This window comes from Glycine max, chromosome 9 (genome assembly GCF_000004515.6).
Source record: "Glycine max cultivar Williams 82 chromosome 9, Glycine_max_v4.0, whole genome shotgun sequence".
Taxonomy (NCBI): Eukaryota; Viridiplantae; Streptophyta; class Magnoliopsida; order Fabales; family Fabaceae; genus Glycine; species Glycine max.
In genome coordinates, this window is record NC_038245.2 from 39,034,527 (window position 1) to 39,056,247 (window position 21,721).

The window sequence follows — 21,721 nt, forward strand, 5'->3', positions numbered from 1 at the left end:
GAAGCCGAGTTAGCAGGTGTTATCCCTGTGGTCAAGACATCTATTAGTGGTATTCGTGTTATTGGTCATCTTTGTGCTGGTAAAGTTTTCCATTTATTCTCTTGGTTTCTTTGGGAGTATTATATTAGTCCATCCTATATATTTAATTAATTTTCTTGTTTTAATCAACAAAGAAAGTGATGGCTACATCAGTCTCTTTGTTTTATTCATTATAACTTTATTGGACCTAATTAATTTTCCTGCCTATTGGTTTGCAGGAAACAAGAATGGGCTTCTCTTGCCCCATACCACCACAGACCAAGGTGATTCCTATTTTTGTTATATGTTCTTATGATGCTTTTTTTATATCATGTGCTACGGCCTGTTAAAACATTTTTGTAACTCCCTTTGTCCCCAAACAATAGTTCCCCCTATTGACTTTTGCTACTCAACCTTTGACTGATGATTCTGATAGTTGTTGGCACAGATGGGGATGAAGAAATGCTTACTTCTATAAAATATTAACACTATTGCTTCTGTATAGTTGTAATTGAAAATAATGAAACAAATCTGCTGGTTTAATTACCAAATTATAGACAGCGAGTGTTTGATAGTTGTGTTATGGTTAATTGTTGATACCAAATTATAGACAGCGAGTGTTTGATAGTTGTGTTATGGTTAATTGTTGATATTTTATTTTAATGTAAAGATCAATATTTGATTATTTTTATTCTTACATAAGATAATCATATTCTTTATATATATTATTAATTTTTATTATTTTTAAATATTAAAATTACTTATATTTTTATGTAATTTTATATATTTCCTTTACGTTTTATGTTTATTGGACACTCATATTCTTACTTTCACATTTTCATTTTTGTTTCTTACACAATTTCAGATGTCTATATAATTTTTATTTGGAGTGAGTCAAAGAGAAAGAAAGGAAGAGGAAAGGGAAAATATAATACCTCTAGTAATTTGAAAAGAAAAGAAAAAAAAAAAAGATAAAGTATCAGTGACATGTTTTACCACCCTTCCAAAAATTCAAGAGAAAAAGGAACGAAATTTGCTCATGATAAAAAAATAAATTATTTTAAAAAAAATTATTAAGGATACTTTATGTAATTTATATTTATTTTAAATTAATTTTTAATATTTTTAAATTAAGCAATAATTCCATATCACTATTTAAAATTGTTTCTATATACCTAAATATAATTTATATATTTAAATATATTAGTTTATTTATTAAATTTTTTATTACAATGAAATTTATGAGAATACAAATATTTATTTATTATAAAATTTAATTAATTGTATAAAAATCTCAATTTCAATTAAATATAAATAATAAATAATAAATAGATAAATCACCGTGCAGCCCACGGTACATACAAGTACAAAACACTACCCTAATTTCTTTCTGTCTCTCTTTAGTCTTTCTCTTTTTCTCTCTCTCCATTCCGTGTTTTCAGCTCCGGTAACCTCTCCTTCTCCGCCGCCGTTGCTATCTCCGCCGTGACCTTCCATCCCTCAACGCCCCACAGGTATTATTCTCTTCATGATTGCACATCCAACTCTCCCTTCATAATACCCCCAAATTAGGTTTAGATTATTTGGGAATTTGGGGTTTCCAATTTAATGTAATTTTGTTATCTTTATTGTGTTACTAGTCTTTCCTGTGACTTAGTTTTTATTTGATTGAGTTGCCGAGCTGAAATTACAGACATGAAGCTTTCAGATGCAAAATGCATTAATCCGTTTTCATGTTTTAAGTAAAAATGATTGGATAAACGAAGTGCATGCTTGTGAGAGTTTACGCTTTAAGGGAAAAATATTTTTTTCTTAAGTTTTTTTAAGAAATTGTATTTTTTTAATTCAAAATAAAGGAATCAATCCTAATTGTATTTTTTTATTGGAATCAAAATGTCTACTTTTCACCTGAGTTTTGGGATTTTCAATTTTAAAAATGTGCTAAGTATAAAACATAATCAACTTGTTCTGTTCTGCTGCGTTTTATCATGTCTACCAAATGCTAGAAGCAGTGGAGAATAAACAAATTTCCTATCAAATTTGAATGAACAAGTTTCTAGTGGAGAAGTCATTCGTTTTTTGTTTTCGTTTCTTCTTTTTAAAATTCCAGTTTGGTAAACATCAGTTCCTGTTACTTCATTTGTGAGTTTGTTATCTAAAGCTTTTCATGGGAGAGTTGCTTTGAATAATGCTAACCCCTTCTAATTGTTTTTCATAAAAAGTTCTATCTTAACATTCAAAATTCCTAAACTTCAATATAAAGTGTAAGGTGAAGACCTGCAATCCACAGATTGAGTATGTGAGGTTTACAAGTTTTAGATATGAGGTGTATGTTGTTAAAACTATTTTCATATGAAACATGGGGCCTTTATTTGTTTTTCTGATTAAAATTCTAATGCTGTAGATCTTCAATTTGATTGCTTGGGTCAACAATTTCTGTCATTCTCAATCATGGCAACTAGTAAGTGAAACATATTTGTTTTTCCTATCTGTTTAATCTGTACCTTTTACCAGGTTTGCTCATTTATGTTGTTTAATGTTTCTATTACTTTATGGTCTTCTTTGGTGGAGATCTTTTTTACTTTTAAAATTAATATATTAAATGACTATGGATTTCCTGCAGGACTTCAGTTTGAAAATAATTGTGAAGTTGGAGTCTTCTCTAAACTCACCAATGCTTACTGTTTGGTTGCGATTGGAGGTTCTGAAAGCTTCTACAGGTTTTCATTCATTTTGGACTAGTGAAAATATATTCTCAGATGGATTTTAGTTATTATATTTGGTTTCAAATGGTTTGAAATTGTTATGATAGTTCTATAAATGAATAAATTAATATGTTGCTTTGTACCAGTGTATTTGAAGCTGAGTTAGCAGATGTTATCCCTGTGGTCAAGACATCCATTGGTGGTACTCGTATCATTGGTCGTCTTTGTGCTGGTAAAGTTTTTCTTATCCTCATTTATTCTCTTGGTTTCTCTAGGAGTAATAGTCCATATCACAGTTGTGATGGCTCCATCCTATATATTTAGCTAACAAAGAAACTACAATTATTTCTTCTTTCTTCTATTTATCGTCCTTTTATTGAACCTAAATAATTTACCTTCCTATTTGTTTGCAGGAAACAAGAATGGGCTTCTCTTGCCCCATACCACCACAGACCAAGGTGATTCCTATTTTTTTTTTTTTTTGTTTTGATTCTTAGTACTTTATGATGCTATTTTAATATCATGTGCTATGGCCTGTTAAATCGACTTTGTAACTCCCTTTCTCCACAAACAAAAATTGACCCTGTTGACTTTGTGAATAAAATATGTCAAATGGTTATTCAACATTAGACTGATGATTCTGTTTACTGTTAGCTAGCACAGATGGGATGAAGAAATGCTTATTTCTATAAAAATATTTAACATTATTGCTTTTGTATAGTTGTAATTGAAAATAATCAAACTAACCTACTGGTTTTATTACCAAATTATAGACAGGAAGTGTTTCATGCCTGTCTTGTGGTTATGCAATTAGCTGATATCATAAAGATTCTGATTTCTGTTTGTTTTTTTGCTAGCACCTTATCTTTATCAACACTCTAGTCTCTTGGCCTTTCAGCATTGTTTTTTCCATTTTTCTCTGGGTTTTGATAATCTCTTATTTGTCTTCGTTTGTATAAATTCTCTATGCTGAGGCCCGAGGATGGGATTTCATGATTATGACAGTACTTTTTTTCCTTGCATCTTGCACACTATTTTTGTTGGTATATAATTCCACATTAGTTATGATATACTGACTTATGTTACTTGATTTTATTGTCACTCATATTGCTGTAGAGCTTCAACAATTGAGAAACAGTCTACCTGATCAAGTTGTTGTTCAGCGAATAGATGAAAGATTATCTGCTCTGGGAAATTGTATCGCATGTAATGACCATGTGGCCCTCACACACACTGATCTTGACAGGGTATTGCCTTATTGTGGACTACTGATTCTTTTCTGTAACTGTTTATTCATGCTTAGGATTAAAAATGATTTGAAAAGACTTGTATTTTCATGTTAAGCATGGACATTGAATATGTAAATGGACAAATTATCACATATATATTGCTAGTCTTTCTGAATCTGAGTGTCTTAAATTGACAACTCAAACTGTAATTTTTTGGTAATAACATGCAAAATTTGGCATGCATCAAAGCTATGGAATTTGATCACCTAATGTTGACTTTTGTTAATCAAACAAATCCATGTTTATAACTTCAAATATTTTACTAGATAATTCTGTTAAGGACCTAATCAGGTCTTGTTTGTCTGCCTAACATGTTCTCTTATTGCTATGCATATGAAGCTAATTCCCCATATATCAATATTAACACACTACTCTTATGAGTTAAACCAATTAGTGCTTCAAACCCCTTTTATCCATCATTGTTATTTGCATTTATCTTTGAATTTTATATATAAACCTTGGCTTGCTCTAGTATTCAATGTTAAGTTTTTGTTCAGGAGACTGAAGAGATGATTGCAGATGTTCTTGGAGTAGAAGTTTTCAGGCAGACCATTGCTGGTAATATTCTTGTTGGTAGTTACTGTGCCTTCTCCAACAGAGGTGGCTTGGTGAGTGAAATATATTTATCTATTTGAAATTCATAATGTAGACATCTATACTGTTTTTTGACCATACACTTGATGCAGGTTCACCCTCATACTTCCATAGAAGACTTGGATGAACTTTCTACACTTCTTCAGGTTCCTTTGGTGGCTGGGACCGTGAACCGGGGTAGTGAAGTAATAGCGGCTGGAATGACAGTTAATGATTGGACCGCATTTTGTGGTTCCGACACCACCGCAACGGAGCTATCTGTGATTGAGAGTGTTTTCAAGCTGAGAGAAGCACAGCCTAGTGCAATTGTGGATGAGATGAGGAAATCCCTCATTGATACCTATGTCTGAACTGTGGTAGTAATAGTGTTTTGTTTTGTGCAATATATTGCACTGCTGATTGTTAAGATTTTCTAATTTAAGTTTTGGTGATAGTTTGTCTTTTGTAATGTGGGCATATATATTCCCATCGTGTTGTACTCTTTTTTCGTTAATTGTGATATCATATAATATCATGTGCTGATTTGTGTGACCAACACAAACAAATCAAATTTATGTAGGGGTTTTCTTGCGTTCCACTCGTGGTGACGACCTCAAAATAGCCTTAGGTTGATTCCGAAGCAATCAAATTCTGTCATGTTAGAACAAGTTTTTACATTTCTTGAAGTAAAAATTCTACATTTTTGAACTCTTAAAAAAAAGGTAATAATATAAAAGCTGTTTAAAATTGTCAAGAACATAAAAATTGTTACTGTACTTCAACTATATTTTTTGTCTCTATATAGCAATCTTATTTAGTTGTTGAAATTCCTGTAACATGCACTATCAAGGATCTTAAGAATTAATTAGTTGCAACCATATCTTATAATTGAAAATCATGTATAACCTAAAATATTTATATTTCTTGATTTCTTAATGAGAAATCTTTTTTTTATTTTATATGAAAGTATTATTGGTTTATCAGCAAATATGGGATGTTCACGTAATATGAATTAAACCCAAATTAAATTTGTATTTTTTAATCACTTTTGGGACTTTCCAAACAACCTGACTCTTGTTCGTCCAAAATCCAAAATTCTGTTTTTGAAAGAAAATATCTTACTTTAAATCTCCTTTTTACTTTTTGAAAGAATTGGTTGAAATACTATTTTACACATCAATGTTAATACGTATAACCTAATTTTAATAATTATTTCAATTAATCATACAGATTGAATCTATCATACATCAATCAACTGGAGCTCTAGTTATATAATGAAATCATTATTCTAATATATCACATTATTAAAGATCAGAAATATGCATATCAGAATTGTTATTATTGACTTTAATTTCGATGGCCCATCAATATAAATTTACATTAAATATCTATAGTAGATATCACTTTTAAAATAATTAATAACAATTTTGGTATACAAAATAATTCATTATATAATAATATATAAAAAAATACAACTTCCTACTAAAATATATTTAACCAAATTTACATTAAATTTTACATAAAATGTACAATAAAAAAAAAAGCCTATTTTATGCCATCCCTCAAATAATTGTATAAAATTCTTGGGAGTACTTGCGTAAGTACAACGATGGCCTTGGCTTTAAGAACATATTGCTGAACAAATTTGAACTTCTATTTCTACTTGTCAGTTAACGTTTCTTCGCATAAGAATCATCTAATGCTGCACATCAAATACCCATCTCATTATCTCAAGCATTTCTTAAATCCTTGGTAGTTTTCTAAAAGACTAATCAGTAATCACTAGCGAGCTAGAAGACTATCAGTACTTTTCTAAATTGAACACTATTACCAACAAAAAAGTCTCTGTTGTACCATAGTTTACCGGAAACTTAGATATTAAGATGAAGAAAACATTTCACGAATGAATAGGATGAAAAACCAGAAACAGCGTAACAGAATTGGTGAAACTGGTCAGTTTGAACCTGGCACAAAATCTCAAGATAATGGACCGAGAACACCCAATAAAGCATACGCCAGTTAATTAAGTCTTTAACATCAACAAAGTACACAATTTGCTCTTGCAAACAGTAGAGAAGGCACAAAAAACAGCATCCCAATAAAGGACTCAAAACTCCTAAGAATAGTGATAAGATTTAAGGAAGATAAAGAACCTTGCACATCATCAACTCTACCAAAAAACAATGTCTGTTGAACCGAGATTCTCAGTCAGGAAGGATTTGCTCACTGTCAGCATCTGCCTCGGTCTCAACCTTGGGTTTTGAAGGAGCAGCTCCAGGGGCTTGCTTCTTCTTGATCCCACTCACTATATCATCAATCCTCAGAAGCATACAAGCGGCTTCAATGGCAGTCTTAAATGCTTGTGCCTTCACATTGTAGGCATCCCAAATCTAACATCACATTAGAACAAAACATTTTCTGAGTCCACTTGGTGACATACGTGCTTATCAAGATGGTAGCATAAGTACAAATACTTTGAAACAAGAAAAAAAGGGTAGATCTCCGAAAGGGGGGCTCGGCAACACGACTATACTATTCTACTAAAGAAATAAACACAGGTTTTTTCACTGTGTTGTATCTTTTAGGAGTAACTGAGAAATGTTAGTTCAAAGCCTAATGGCTAATGTGACTAACTTTGGTTGGCAAAATAACTGTTGGCAGTTTTTGGTATCATTTAAAATATGCATATGTAACAGAATAGGTTAGGCGTGAAGTACCTTGCGCTCTTTCATGTCAGTGATACTGCCAGTATTTCCATCTATACCAATCCATGCATTTTCTCCATTTGCATGCTATTATTTTCAAGAACAGTGTTAAACGTGATATGACTTCAGAGAAAAAGACTGTATACAATAAGTACTAACAAACTATTCTTACTTTTCCTTGTAGAGCAGTCATAGTCCGGATGACATTTACTCCACAATTTTGAGCCAAAGTTCGTGGTATGGCTTCAAAAGCTAGGGCAGCAGCTTCATAAGGCCACTGTCAGTCAACAACAATCTTAAGTAAGAATTCAGTGTAAACTGCTACTCCCGACAAGAGATAGAACTAGAATCCATCAAAAGTAGTACAGCTACTGCTACTGGTTCAGTAAAACTACGCTCACCTTCTCTATGCCCTCAATAGATGAACTCTTTTGTTTCAAGGCAGCCGACACCGTCAACTCTGTAGCACCGCCTCCAGGAACAAGTTTAGGATTTTTTATAATGTTCCTTGCAACAGACATGGCATCCTGTCAAGAAAACAAGTTTCAGAAAGCAGTATGGTCAAAACTAAATTTTTAGAACATGTCGATAGCTTACCTGTAGGTTTCTTTCAACTTCATTTAATAGATCCTTACTAGCACCCCTTAGTAGAACAGTACAAGCCTTGGGTTCTTTGCAATCAACAATATATGCAAAGTACTCATCTCCAATTTTCTTAACCTCAAATAACCCAGCACCAGTACCAACATCAGACTCCTGCAATTCATCTGGTCTGTTCACAATAACAGCACCACAAGCCTTTGCAATTCTATTATTATCAGTTTTCCTCAGCCTCCTGATTGCACTAACTCCATGCTTGCTGAGATAATGGGTTGCCAAATCACTCAGACCCTTCTCTGTGATTACCAAGTCCGGTTTAAACTTCAATATCTGCATGCATAGCTCCTCAATATATTCTTCTTCCATCTTCAATAAGAGACTCCAGTCTTCTTCTTTGAGCAGTTCGGCATTTGTTTGGTTTTCACCCTTTTTATACTCAAGGGGAGAATCAAGAAGAATGATGTGTGGGTTAACAATCCTTCTCCTCATTTTGCCAGGGGCAACCACATCTTTGTTTATCATGACTCCCTTGAGAACTCTCGAATCCTCCAGCTGCCCACCTGGGACCTTCTCAACTTTAATATAATTTTTAATATCTACATCTCTCAAACCTTGGCCAATCTCAACACCTACTGTTGTAGTAGCATCAATAGCTAAGTCCTGGAAGTAACCAAGGAAGAATATATGATACATAAATCAACAGATCCAGAAATTCTATGTAATTTCAGAAGGCTATAATTATTATCAACACTCAATTAGCATCAGGTTTTAATTCAAACAACAAAACCGAAGAGCAAGAACTACATGAAATGAGATTTTTATGAAATTATTTGCTATTTTTTCACGTAGGTAAGCAGTTTATAGATGAAGAAAATAGTTTGATGAATTCATAGGCAAATCACCTAATTCCAGAGGTCCATCTAATTAAATGAAGACATTTGTCTAGAATCTAGATACCAAAATCAAATAGATAATGGACAAGTAAATAGTATATTTGTATATATCATAATAACAAGTAATGCTTTTGTAGAAAAACAATGTACAGATGACAGCTAACGTCTAACAACACTAGCAGTGAGCCAGCCTTCCCATCAGCAACGCTACAAAGACTATGCTTCCTTTTATAGGGTTTGAAACAAACTTTATTGGATTCCACAGAGTACACAAACACACAAATCAAGTAGATAAATTTCGCTACCAGGTCAAGCTCCATATGCCAGAACAAACAGCTCAACAATTATATAAAAGAACAGAATAATATCAATTAGGAAACCTAGCAGAAGAGAAAGAGGGATACTCACAGCAATTAAATCCCCAAATTGACCTGTGAATTTGGTACCTATGCAGCTTTTTACTAGCCCCAGCATTATACCTCCTGCAGTTTAATTCACCATAGCATTGAGATTATATCTCAAGAAGTAATTAAATGGAGTGAGCAATCATGTATTGTTTCTGCATATTACTCAGTTACTACAAATTCTAGGAGATTTTGCACTAAATTCCAATAAGACACTACAGGTCATCTTTTAAGAAAATCACATCCCTATTACCAAACCATATAGATTTTAGAAAACCTACCTAGGCTCTTCATCTTCAAACAATTGGAGTATAGAATTGAAAAAATTCCGTACACCATAAAGGCAGAAACTTGTTTTTTGGTAGAAAAACTTAGGGGGCAGAGATGGTGCCCTAGAGAAACCCTCCATGCTCAGAGCAAATTTACACACTTACATAGAATTTATGTGACATCATCGTAAGGAATGGGTGGAGACTCAAATTTGCAACTTGTCAAAATCAAATGCAAGACTCAGTCTTGCTTCAAAATGAGTGTAAATTTTTTTTCCTAATATTGGGAGGAAGAAATTTTTAACACAAAAAGGTACTAAACCAGCAATAAAACTTACGATCCTGAGCATCAATAGGCATTGCAATTTTGTCAAGGACAGCAATAGCATCCTCCAAAGCTTTGTTATATGCTGCAGATTACAAAATTGTAGCATTCATTAATATAAACAATTTTATACCTTGTAGGAGAGAAACACTGATTAACAGTAACACTATTAAGTTACCTCGGCAAATAACTGTAGGGTGAATTTTGTCAATGAATGCATCGGCGACATGAAGCATCTCACCAGCTGCACCCAAAAATACAAGATATTGAAAATTGTAAAAAGAGAATAGGCTGCCCAACAAATCAACTAAGATCTGATCCTCCATTCAGTATATAATATAATAAAAACATCTAGAATTTTGCTATTAAATCATGCAGAAACATACCAAGAATGATGACAGATGTCGTTCCATCTCCGACTTCTTCATCTTGGGTGCGACTTAACTCAATCATAGACTGTATACATTCCAATAAGAGGACAGTGTTGGTAAGTTTCACAATAAAGAGAAACTAAGCCTTAGATTCACAGAAGTGATGTTTTCACAAGACATAGTCTGGAGTGCAGTGCAGTATATAGCAGTATGTATAACGTATGTGTGACAGCAATATCAATAAAGTGAAGCAAAAGATACAAATACCTTTGCAGCAGGATGAGCAAGGTCTAATTCACGTAAGATAGCATTCCCATCATTGGTAACCACAATTCCTGTTAATGTGCAAGGAAGAAGAATGAGGATCAAATAAAAGCATAAAATACAAGTGCTCTAGTCTACTGATCCTCAATGGTAAACAGTAAACACTAAAAAATATTCAGTTCTGAATTCAGAACCTAAACAATAATGCCATCCCCACATCATGCATAAGAAACAATAAATAATTATAAAGACAATTTTACTAAATGTGACAACAATTGTTTGCAAACTATGTACACCCCTCTAACAAACCAAAGATAAAAGTCAAGAAATATACGAAATTCAGCAAGATACTATTGAAAAACGTGAGTCCTCAATTAAGTTGTAGTTTATGTAAAAAAAAATGAAATCACTAACCTCCTTGAGCATCAAGAAGCATTTTTAGCATGGACCTAGGTCCCAATGTTGTTCGGACTACATCAGCAACAGCCTGGCATCATCAACAATATTAGATTAGAAACAAGTGAACATTAATAGCAACTAGTAAGGTCCTGTTTGGATAAATTTCTCTATTAACTGGTAAAATCAATTGGACTTCTCCCATAAGCCTGTTTGGATACAAAGATAGAAGTCCTTTTAAGAGCTTCTCTACTGGAAAAAGCTCTACATTTCAAGCAGAGAAGCTCTCATAAGCACTTCTGACATGTATCCAAACAGGCCCGTTATGCGCTTCAGCTTCTGGAAAAGTTAGACGACAGAAATTTTATAAAAGTTAAGTACATAAATTGATTTTAGTTTATGAAAGAAGTTCAGTTCATTTTATCTTCTTATTTTCTTCTCCTGTAAATGCTTATGAAAAATTTATCCAAACAGAGTCTTAGTTGGAAATCAGCAATACCTTTGCCGCCTGAATAATAGCATAGCGGACCTTAGATCCAGACTCTCGTTTCAAAGAGTCCTCTACAAAATCAAATCGAACAAACACAAACCATTTAAAATCAATAAAAAGCAAAAAAAAAAAATTATTCAAAAATGAAGAAGATAAAGAGAAACTCGAAGCATAAGAGAAGAGAAAGAACTTACTGAGAACTAGAACTGGAGCGTGCATGATTTCCTGGATTCAAAATATTCCGAGAATTTTCGCACGCAAGAGCTAAATTCACTAGCAAAGCAAGTTAGTTTCAAACTCAAGCACCGCTACAACACAGTTTTTTTTTTCTCCGAACAAAACGAAGCAGATTAAAGCGTTTTCCGAACATAGAAAACGCTAAAAATGAACAAACTAAGGACGAATCCAAAAGTAAAACCCTCAATCACACTGCGAGGGTGGCGATGCAGTAAGTGACGCCTAAAGCAGCACTAGATCAGAGAGAAGAATGTGAGTTACCTGAAGTTGGCCGGAGACTGTTCGTTCGGTGCCGGAAGCGGCAAGGGAGACGGTCGTTGACAGCGGCGGAAGAGAAGCTAGGGCACAGAGGAAGAATAATCGGCGGAAGAGTGTAGTGTTAGGAACTACGCTGAGGTTTTTCGCCAAAATGTGCTAGATTTATATTAAATGTGAGGAACCTCCCAGTGCCACATTTTTATTTATATTTATTTTTACTTTTTCTTCCTTTTCAAATTATTACTGTTACATTATTTTTCTGAGTTCTACTTTACAACATACTTTCTAATTTTAATGAATTTCTTTTAACATGTTAGTTTTTAATATTAATCAAAATTTATTCAAAATTATAAATAACGAGTGGAGACTAGTTAACTAAGAATGAAACTACACAGTTTTAAGATTTATAATAAATTTCAATTAATAACATAAATATATTCAAAAGAGAATTAAAAGAATGTTGCTTATTTTATTTTTAAATCAATCCATGGATATAGAAAAAAGAACAAACAAAAAAAAAGTAAATATTTTTTTTTGGAACGTAAGAACTATTTTTAATTTCAAGTGTTTTCGTATTTAATTATTTTTATTTGCTCAAAATATAAAAATGTAATCTTATTTTTGTAATTGAGATGCACTACTAGTCCCGGATTATTAGATAAATAAAGAATATTGAAATCATCTTATAGTTGACAACCCTTTGCAAGATTTTACCTTTTTAATTTTCAATTTTTTAATTATTTAGCTATTATCATTAATATAAAAAAGGAAAACCAAAGCTAAATAACATAATATATTTAAAAATAATTTATCCATAGTTAAAAATAATTTTGTTGAAAATTATTTATTGTAATTCTAAACTATAATTTACATATTTAAAATATTTTTATTATAATTATAATATAATTTATATAATAAAAAATATTAATTTATTATGAATTTTATATAAAAAAATATATTTTTAATTCCTATACTTTTCACCTATATACTTTAATATAATTGAATTTGATCCTCACTTTTAAAATATTTTGGTAGATTTAAATCTTCTTCTTTAAAATTTATCATGTTTTTTATCCAACAAAACTCAAATAAGTGGTTATTGATGAAAAAAAGTTAAAAGAGTTAATTGTTTGGGTGTTGCTAGGTGCACCCAGTATTTTTTGAAAATGTTAAAATTGCCTCTGTGTTTTTTTCGCATTTGTGATGGATGTGCGTGAGGATGGTCCGTAAATCGTACGGATCAACTTGATCTGTAAGGTTGATACGGATCAAGTTGATCCGTATGTTGATATTAAGTGCATACGGATCAAGTTGATCCGTAAAAGGCTTATGGATCAAGTTAATTTGTAAGGCTTTTACGAATCAAGTTGATCCATGAAAGGTTTACAGACTAAGTTGATCCGTAAAAGGCTTATGGATCAAGTTGATCCGTAAAAGGCTTACAGATCAACTTAAAAGGCTTATGGATTAAGGGTATTTCAGTCTTTTCCCCTTAGGTGCTGGGTGCATTAACAATAATACTGGGTGCACCTAGCAACAGCCTAATTGTTTTCCTCTAAGACTTCTGGGCCCAATTAAAAGGGAGGACTTGGACTTAAACAATCCCCGTGACATTGCTGGCCTAGTAGACTGCCATGAAGAATAAATCACATAATACCAGTACCACCACCTTTCTCATTCAGAAGAAATACGCCACTGCCAAATCATTGTTTATTCTTAATTGTTCCATCATGCTACAGTGAGTGGCCTCTCCACTAAACCGATGCATGTTGAATGTCCCAATGTCCTAATCGGCAAAATCATCAAATTGGGTCCCTTTTACAAATTAATTACTAAAATGGGTCTGTTTCATTTTTATTTACCAAGGGGGTCTGTTATTTTACTACAACGCACCTACCTGAGGGGCGCATTCCACCAGAACGCGACACGTGACATGACTTGACAGGACGATGGGACAGGGGTGGAAGTGGTGGCCTGCTAGGCGTGACCACTAGTGGTGGCCTACCAGACGTTACCAGTAGTGGTAGCCTGTTAGGCGCGTCCACTAGTGGTGGGCCCCCAGGCACGTCCCTCTTCCCTATAAAACTCATTCCCCTCCGTTTCATTTTCACGCAAAAACGTTGAAGTGAGTTGAGTTGAAACGTGTTGAAGCGTTTTATACCTTTGCTCAAAACTAGTAAATATTTTTTATCTTCGATACATCATAGCATTAATTAATATTTATTTTGTTGATGATAATAATGATTTTATTTTGTAGGTGCATAAACAAATTGACACGAAATATAAAATGAAATGATAATTTTGTTTTTATTTTTTGTGTGATAATTAGTAATTTTTGGTAACTTAATAATTTAATTTTTGGTTATAATTATGTTATATTTGTTTGTTGATGACAATAATTATTTATTGTAGTAGTTTTTATGTCTAGCACATTATTATTATTATTAGTTAAGCTCTTAATTATTGATGTTGTTGGTATATTTTTTTAATAGCCAAAATTTATACATAGACATTAAAAATAAATGTCGATTGTTTTGCGTCATGAGTGTGCGAAGTAGGAAATTGTTGTGACAGTAATTTAATTTATTTAGAGTAATTTGTTGTTGTTAATTTATTTTAGGTTAATAATTTATGTTATGTTAATATATTTTTTATATTATTGTTTGTTGACGACATTAATTATTTATTGTAGGTATATTTTTGAAAAATGAATTCAATTATTACACTCGTTTATTTAAATGGTAAGATGTACGAAACTGATGATGGTATCACATTTGAAGACCCTAAAAAAGCTTTTCAAATAAAGCGTGGTATTAGTTTTGAGAGTTTAAAAAAAAGGATACACGACAAGGTAAAATTACAAAAACATGAAAGTATATCTATTATCACTTGTAGATTTTTAGTTGCACGTAAATATATTGCACTGCAAATTTGTGACGATGAAGATGTTGAAACAATGATTCAAAGTTTTGAACAACAACAAGAAATGTCTGTCATAGAATTATGTGTTGAAGTTGATGTTGCGGGTGCTTCTGCAATTAATTTGACAAATTCATTGTTATCATGCGGAAATAATATGTCTCACAATGAATCGGGTAGTGCAACAGTTGGAACAAATTCAGAAGAAGATTTTGATGATGATGATTATTTAATATCTAATTCATACGTTGAGGACTCATTAGATGAGGATGAGGATATTGATGAAATGTCTGACACAGATGATGAAGTTGCCCGTTTGATCGAACCACTTACAGTTGTGCAATCGGGAGAAGGTATATTTATTGTTATATATAAATAAATATTATAATATTTAAATAATTCGCTACCCTTGAATTATAAATTTTTGGTATATTATTTTTGTAGGTGGAAGTCAGACTCCATTTTGGGATTATGCTTCTCACTATAGTAATATTAATTGGAGTCATCCTGACCAAGAAGAAATTTGCGGTTTAGATATGGGATCAAATTTTAATATGGGTCAAGAATTATATGTTGGTATGGAATTTGATACCAAAAGCGCAGTAAAAAATGCATTACAACAATATGTAATGAAAATGCATCAAAGTTTCAAAGTTGTTGAATCTAAATCGTAGAAATATGTCGTCTGTTGTGGAAATAGAAGCGATGACATCCCATGCCCTTTTTATATGAGGGCAATTTTATAAAAAATAAAAAAACTGATACATGGAAAGTTACGCAATGGGGAGGACCACACAGTTGCTTGAATATGAGTATAACTCAAGACCATGATAAATTGGATTCTGATTTGATTGCCACTTGTGTACTAGATATGATTATAAATTTTCATTCTTATTTATCTTTTTTTTTTGTGTTTGTTGGTGTGGTGTACAATAATTTTTCGTACTTATTTTTATAGGGATGATCAAAGAAGATCCGTCACTCAAGATTTCTTTGATTCAAGAGAGGATCAATGGAATGTTTAATTACAACATTTCTTACAGGAAAGCGTGGAAGGCAAAGCAAAAGGCAATAACAATTGAATATGGCGACTGGGATGAGTCTTATGCCGTTTTCCGTCATGGCTGAAACACATGCAAAATCATTCGCCAGGATCGTATTATCAAATTTGTGATGATGATTTTGTTGTTGGCAATACTGTCAGTCGTGAACACCGACAGTTCCATCGAGTCTTTTGGACCTTCAGTCAATGCAAAGAGGCTTTTAAATATTGCAAACCAGTCATACAAGTTGATGGTACATTCATGTATGGGAAGTATCGCGGGACGCTGTTAATTGCAACAACACAAGATGGAAATAGTCATGGTCTTCCGCTTGCATTCGTTGTGGTTGAGGGAGAAACATTAACAGCGTGGTCATGGTTTTTGGCACACTTGCGTGAACATGTCACAGATAAAGATGGTATCTGTCTCATTTTTTATCGTCATGCAAGTATAAAGTCAGCTGTTGCGAATGAAGCACTTGGGTGGCAACCTCCTCATGCGTATCATGTGTATTGTGTGCGCCAATTGCAAGCAATTTTAATCACAAGTTTAAGAATGGGAAACAAAAAGAAATGTTAAAAAAATTAGGTAACATTTCATATCTAACATATATTATTTCATATATAACATATGTTATTTTTTATGCAAATTTGACTAATGTGGATAATTTATTATGTGCAGGATACACCCCGTGTAAGCATATTTTTGATAGAAATTTTGATAAATTTTGTGAGCTGAGTCCCCCAGTAAAAGCATGGATTGGGAAGATCTCAAAAGAAAAATGGACAATGGCATATGACAAAGAAGGCCGTAGATACGGTCATATGACAACCAATCTATCGAAATGTGTAAATAAAGTTTTAAAGGGATGTCGCAATGTACCAATAACTGCCCTTGTGAAATCAACATACAGTAGGTGTTGAAAGTATTTTGTTGATCATGGTCGTCAAGCACAAAGGGAAATACGCGATGGTAAAATATATTGCTTACACGTCATGAAAAAACTTCGGGAAAATCAAGAAAAGGCTTGTTCTCACATTGTTCGGACATATGATATTCAGAGAACAATATTTGAGGTTGAGGAGGCTTTCGACCCTATGACTCAACGAGGTGGACATAAATGGGCAGTTAACTTGAATGAGCGCTACTGTCAATGTGGACAATTTACTACTTACCACTATCCGTGCTCTCATATCATTGCTGCGTGTGGTACTGTTAGCATCAACTTCTATCAATATATAGATGTTGTGTACACAAATGACTACATATTACGTGCTTACTCCGCACAATGGTGGCCTCTTGGGAATGGTGATGCAATTGTCCCATCTGATGAGCCGTGGACACTTGTGCCTGATCCAAGTTTTATTCGTGACAAAAAAGGAAGGCCAAGCCAAGATCAACACAATTAAGAAATGAAATGGATTGGAGGGAGCCATCGCAAAGTCGATACAAGTGTGGCAGATGTGGGACAGTAGGACACAACCGGCGTAATTGTCCATTGCAATCTCAACAAGGCAGTTGTTGATGTCATGTATTAGATCATATGATAATGAAATGTTTACTTCTTTTTTTGTTATTGTTAAACACATTTATGTGTCAGTGACATTATCGTAATTTATTTTAAAAGCATTGCACGATAAGATTGAAACGTTAAAGTGACAATAATATAAAATTAACATGGAAACAACCATACAAAGTATATGACATTGTTAAAACATGGGAAAAAAACAATACAAAGTAAACCCATTATTAATCAATCATCACTATGTCTGTGATGTCGCGACGATGTCCCACATGGGCGATCCCAATTCCTAGTTGCCCTATCAGGGTTTCTTCTACGATTCCCCCTTTCATCCACTTCGTCAGCCTCGGCAGAGAAATCATGACGTAAATCGACCCCCAATAAGTCATTCATGTCGGGTATATTTCCAGGTACATTCCACGAACCACCAAGTGGGGCATTTGGGGTCGGTAGTTCATTATTTTGGGTGAATGAAGGAGTCCCCCCTGAAGGAGGAGAGGATCCAAATATGCTTGTCATATTGTACCCTGGTTGGAAATCATGTGGGTATGAATACATCGGCGCCATCTGTGATGGTTCTTGGGTGAATACCGGCGGTGTGTAATACATTCCATGTTCTCGTTCTGGCATCGGAGGCAAACTGTACAGTGCTACATCAACAGTTTGTCGACGTCGCCCTAAGCCTCGAGTCTCCACACTTCGCTGTAGTATATTAAACTACTGATATTCAAATTGTGGCTGAGAAGGGGGAGCATCTTGATGTGCCTCAAGTATCCTATCCTCTTCTTCAAACATAAGAGTGATATTCTCGATACATGGCAGTAAATCGTCAAAAGTACAAACCCTTCTCCCAACAGGCGACACCATAAAATGTAGTGTTTCCGTGATTTCATCCTGCATAAAAAATAAAGGAATAGTTATTAAAATAATCTTCAACGCAACATTATTTTCTAAATTATAATGAACAATGTATACCAATAGTCCTCTTCTTGCATGTTTTGGGTCGACATAAACTTTTGTCTTACGCCTATACCACCTCATATATTCAGAGTTCAGACTAAGGGTCCCTGTTTGTGGCGGCGTTTGCTCTACTCTCCTTTTATAGCGACTATTCCATTCATTAAGCGCGGGTTGCATTAGTCGCATCCAATTTCTTCTTTCTTTTCCCTTTAAGGTCAAGTCATGTATGTTGTTGGGTTGCATTACTGGGCCCGAAATAGGTTGTTGCATTCCAAACTGTCGCATGACTCTATCCGGCTGGTGCCATTCCACTTTTTGAAAACAAATAAGTGGTACGATACATGTCCATAATACAGACCCAATAAAACAAACTTGACTCAAATTCATTTCCACATGTCCAGCATAAGAGACCCAAACAAACTGCATATAAAAGTTAAATTAAATAAATTAAGTAACAATTACAACATCATTTAATAAACAAATGTCAAAATTATTACTTTGTCGCGTTTCATGACATATAATTTACGACGAAACTCAAGTAAATTGTCATTGCCTATGTGATGCAATTCACCTCCCAACCATCTTCACTTACCTCTACAAATAAATCCACTAAAAAATATAAACGGCCTATATGCAAAAAAAAAAAAAAAATATATATATATATATAATTATTAAAATATAACAATTTATATAGTATTTAAATAACAATATTATTATCTATAATTATCTTCAACAATAATTAACAATTTCATATTATTATAAAATCAAAAACAAAGCACTAAAAATATATATCAATTTAAACTGCCTATCTACCTACAAAAAAATATATAACAAAGCACTAAAAATGTAACACACTATCAAACTAATAATAATTACCTCTACAAATAAATCCACTAAAATATATAAACTGCCTATCTGCAAAAAATATATATATATATATTAAAATATAACAATTTATATACATTAAATAAATTAAAAACACAAAATAAAAACTAACCAAACAGGGGAAGGGGAACCTGCAAACAGGGGGGAGAAGCTCGCTGCAAAACAAAAAATATATATATATAAATATTAAAATATAACAATTTATATAAATTAAATAAATTAAAAATACAAAAAAAAAAAAAAAACCTGTTGGGGAAGGGGAAACTTCAGGGGAAGGGAACTGTTGGGGGGAAGCAAAACGCGAAGGGGATGCTAAGGGGGGGGACCCCATTTAAGGGCGCCTGGATGCGCCTGGGGTCAGGGCGCGAACCAAGGCGCCTCGGGGCAGGCCACGAGTCAACGCGCCTACGTGCAGGGCGCGACCGTACGCGCCTGGTTGCAGGGCGCTTCCAGCCCCTGTCAGCACTGCCTGCAAGCCGCTGCCAGAAATGCCACGTGTCGCGTTCTGGTGGATAGCGCCCCTTAGGTAAGCGCTTCGAATTACAGAAACAGCACCCCTTGGTAAATAAGAATGGAACAGACCCATTCTGGTAATTAAAATGTAAAAGTGACCCAATATGGTGATTTTGCCTGTCCTAATCTCTATCTTCATCACAAAATTAGTTTGGAAACTACATACTACATAGCCATAGTTTGCATAAAAACTATAAGGCATTAAGTTTTTGTCTAAAATAATTATTTTTTTAACAGAAACTAAACACTATCAAAATTTTACAATTCCTTACCATTCGGCTATTTACCGATTTATATAATAAAATAAATCTTACATGATTTCGTATCTAACAATACATAAATAAATTTATAGTTTTATATTATCATTATAAATCACATGATTACAGGCCATGGATACAAGTTATTTTCCAAATCTGAATTAACTCAAACTAATTCAAATAATTTGAATTAGATCATTTATGTATTTGAATTAAAATTAAACTGAATCAATCAAAATTATTCATGTACGGGTTAGATATATAGACCCGATCAAAGCCAATAAAAAAAATTTGAAGTTGTTTATTAAAACTACAAGGATTGGGACCGCTAGTGTTAGAACTTCTTAAGGTATTACTTTTAGATATATTGTTATTTGTTTCGTCTTTTTATATTTATTTTTTCTGTCATGTTATAATATTAATAAATCATATTTTGTTCATTTGTTTTAGTAAATTTGGTTGCAACATATCTGATTGTAGCAAATTTAGTTACAACAAAGTTTAATTTGTGTAAAATAATTGTAATTCAAACTATTGTAGTAATTCTTGTTGAAGAATATTTTGTTTTAATTTGTATTAGTCTATTTTAAAATATTATGTTGGTGGTATTAAATGAATCAATTTTACTACTTTCAAACATTTGATTTGATAATAGTGTTAATTGTATTAGATATTTGGATGAATCATGATATAAAATAATATTTCAAAGAAAAAAAATCCAATTTAAATGAATAACTCGTTAGCCGAACCGAACCAAACCGTTCATGAATGGGTTAGGTTCAGCTGGGTTTAAAAAAAAAGTAAAAATTAAACCGAATCAAACCAATCAAATTTGATTTAATTGAATCATGAATTTAATCAAAATCGACCCAAAGGGGGCCATGAGCACCTCTAATTCTACTATTCATTATCCTTTCTTTTTTACTTATCTTTTACCATTGAAAAGTCATATAACAAAAAATTATTAAATGAAAAAGAATTAAAGAAACATCTAAACTTATTCGGTTCGAATATTCTACTACTTTATTTGTCACTCTCAATCAACACATGTACTCTATATACTTATATAATTACTTCGTTTTCATTTCTCTAGAATAAAAGCTTCACAATTCATAATTTTGCTTTATAAGACTTTTAGTTAAGTTGTTTTTTTTTTTTTTTTATCTTTTTCTAGATTAATTTTTTTATATTAAACACTATAAATCATTTATATTTTTTGGATCTTACCACAGGTATCTTCCACTAATAGTAATCTTGTTCAAACTGAATAAAACTATGTCATATATATACATACATATACATATATATATATATATATATATATATATATATATATTATTTGAAGTAATTTTTTTATTGTTCCTAAACATACGATTCAATACAAATTTTGATTAACGATTCAAAAATTAGTTTGATAAGCCACGATTCAAATCTCGATTAGATAACCTTACTTTAGAGTCCCCTTTTAGGTACTCATCCCTATCCAACAAGGAACAACTTGTAACGAGGGAGCAAGAATCCTAAAGTTAAGTTGACTCGTTGAGAACAGTCATAAATTTACATATTGGAACCAGCTTGTTTGTAACTCAAGCCTGAGAAGATCTCGTGCTAGTTCATTGGCAATGCTCCCCCAAGTCTCATGGAGTCATGTCTATTGCATCAACCTCCTTTCCAAGTTGATATTTTTCACTATAACTTAAACAATCACTGCTTTGGAAAACCATAGCCTGATAAGGGGCATTGCAACATCGCTCCACATTGTCCAAACAAAACTCAGATGCATCATGTATGAATGATTCACAGTAAAGCGGTAGACAAGCAGGGA

General features: G+C 32.9%; 2 protein-coding genes across 4 annotated transcripts; one reads left to right on the top strand and one right to left on the bottom strand.

Moving 5' to 3' along the window:
• The first annotated feature begins 1,365 nt into the window (after positions 1 to 1,365).
• Positions 1,366 to 5,141, top strand: LOC100813909 (eukaryotic translation initiation factor 6-2). 2 transcript variants are annotated; one of them, XM_003534014.4, is made up of 8 exons: positions 1,366 to 1,532; positions 2,423 to 2,479; positions 2,642 to 2,738; positions 2,870 to 2,955; positions 3,137 to 3,181; positions 3,840 to 3,970; positions 4,510 to 4,620; positions 4,699 to 5,141. In XM_003534014.4, the coding sequence occupies exons 2-8, from the start codon at positions 2,470 to 2,472 to the stop codon at positions 4,954 to 4,956; spliced, it is 738 nt and encodes a 245-aa protein (XP_003534062.1). In that variant the 5' UTR covers positions 1,366 to 1,532; positions 2,423 to 2,469; the 3' UTR covers positions 4,957 to 5,141. The 2 variants fall into 2 exon arrangements, with proteins under 2 accessions (XP_003534062.1, XP_040860891.1); XM_041004957.1 differs by having other exon boundaries at positions 1,414 to 1,532; positions 2,423 to 2,738.
• A 1,448-nt stretch (positions 5,142 to 6,589) lies between these two features.
• On the bottom strand, positions 6,590 to 11,975 carry LOC100813370 (T-complex protein 1 subunit gamma). 2 transcript variants are annotated; one of them, XM_003534013.5, is made up of 14 exons: positions 11,801 to 11,975; positions 11,497 to 11,566; positions 11,312 to 11,373; positions 10,831 to 10,903; positions 10,420 to 10,487; positions 10,168 to 10,237; positions 9,960 to 10,025; positions 9,795 to 9,866; positions 9,192 to 9,265; positions 7,888 to 8,550; positions 7,692 to 7,817; positions 7,463 to 7,567; positions 7,303 to 7,377; positions 6,590 to 6,975 (listed from the first exon to the last, which is right to left on the bottom strand). In XM_003534013.5, exons 2-14 carry the CDS (start codon positions 11,519 to 11,521, stop codon positions 6,790 to 6,792), a joined length of 1,665 nt encoding a protein of 554 aa, XP_003534061.1. In that variant the 5' UTR covers positions 11,522 to 11,566; positions 11,801 to 11,975; the 3' UTR covers positions 6,590 to 6,789. The 2 variants fall into 2 exon arrangements, with proteins under 2 accessions (XP_003534061.1, XP_006587399.1); XM_006587336.4 differs by having other exon boundaries at positions 11,497 to 11,575; positions 11,801 to 11,972.
• Between the last annotated feature and the right edge of the window lie 9,746 nt (positions 11,976 to 21,721).

Bases quoted from the DNA above. Each gene is read 5' to 3' on its own strand.
- LOC100813909 (XM_041004957.1), top strand. From the start codon at position 2,545: ATGTTGTTTAATGTTTCTATTACTTTATGGTCTTCTTTGGTGGAGATC. The intron at 2,739-2,869 runs GTTTTCATTCAT...GCTTTGTACCAG, and splicing joins GGTTCTGAAAGCTTCTACAG to TGTATTTGAAGCTGAGTTAG. The intron at 3,971-4,509 runs GTATTGCCTTAT...GTTTTTGTTCAG, and splicing joins CACACACTGATCTTGACAGG to GAGACTGAAGAGATGATTGC.
- LOC100813370 (XM_003534013.5), bottom strand. From the start codon at position 11,521: ATGCACGCTCCAGTTCTAGTTCTCA. The intron at 10,026-10,167 runs GTATGTTTCTGC...TTTTGGGTGCAG, and splicing joins GACATCTGTCATCATTCTTG to CTGGTGAGATGCTTCATGTC. The intron at 8,551-9,191 runs GTGAGTATCCCT...GGTTACTTCCAG, and splicing joins AATTTGGGGATTTAATTGCT to GACTTAGCTATTGATGCTAC.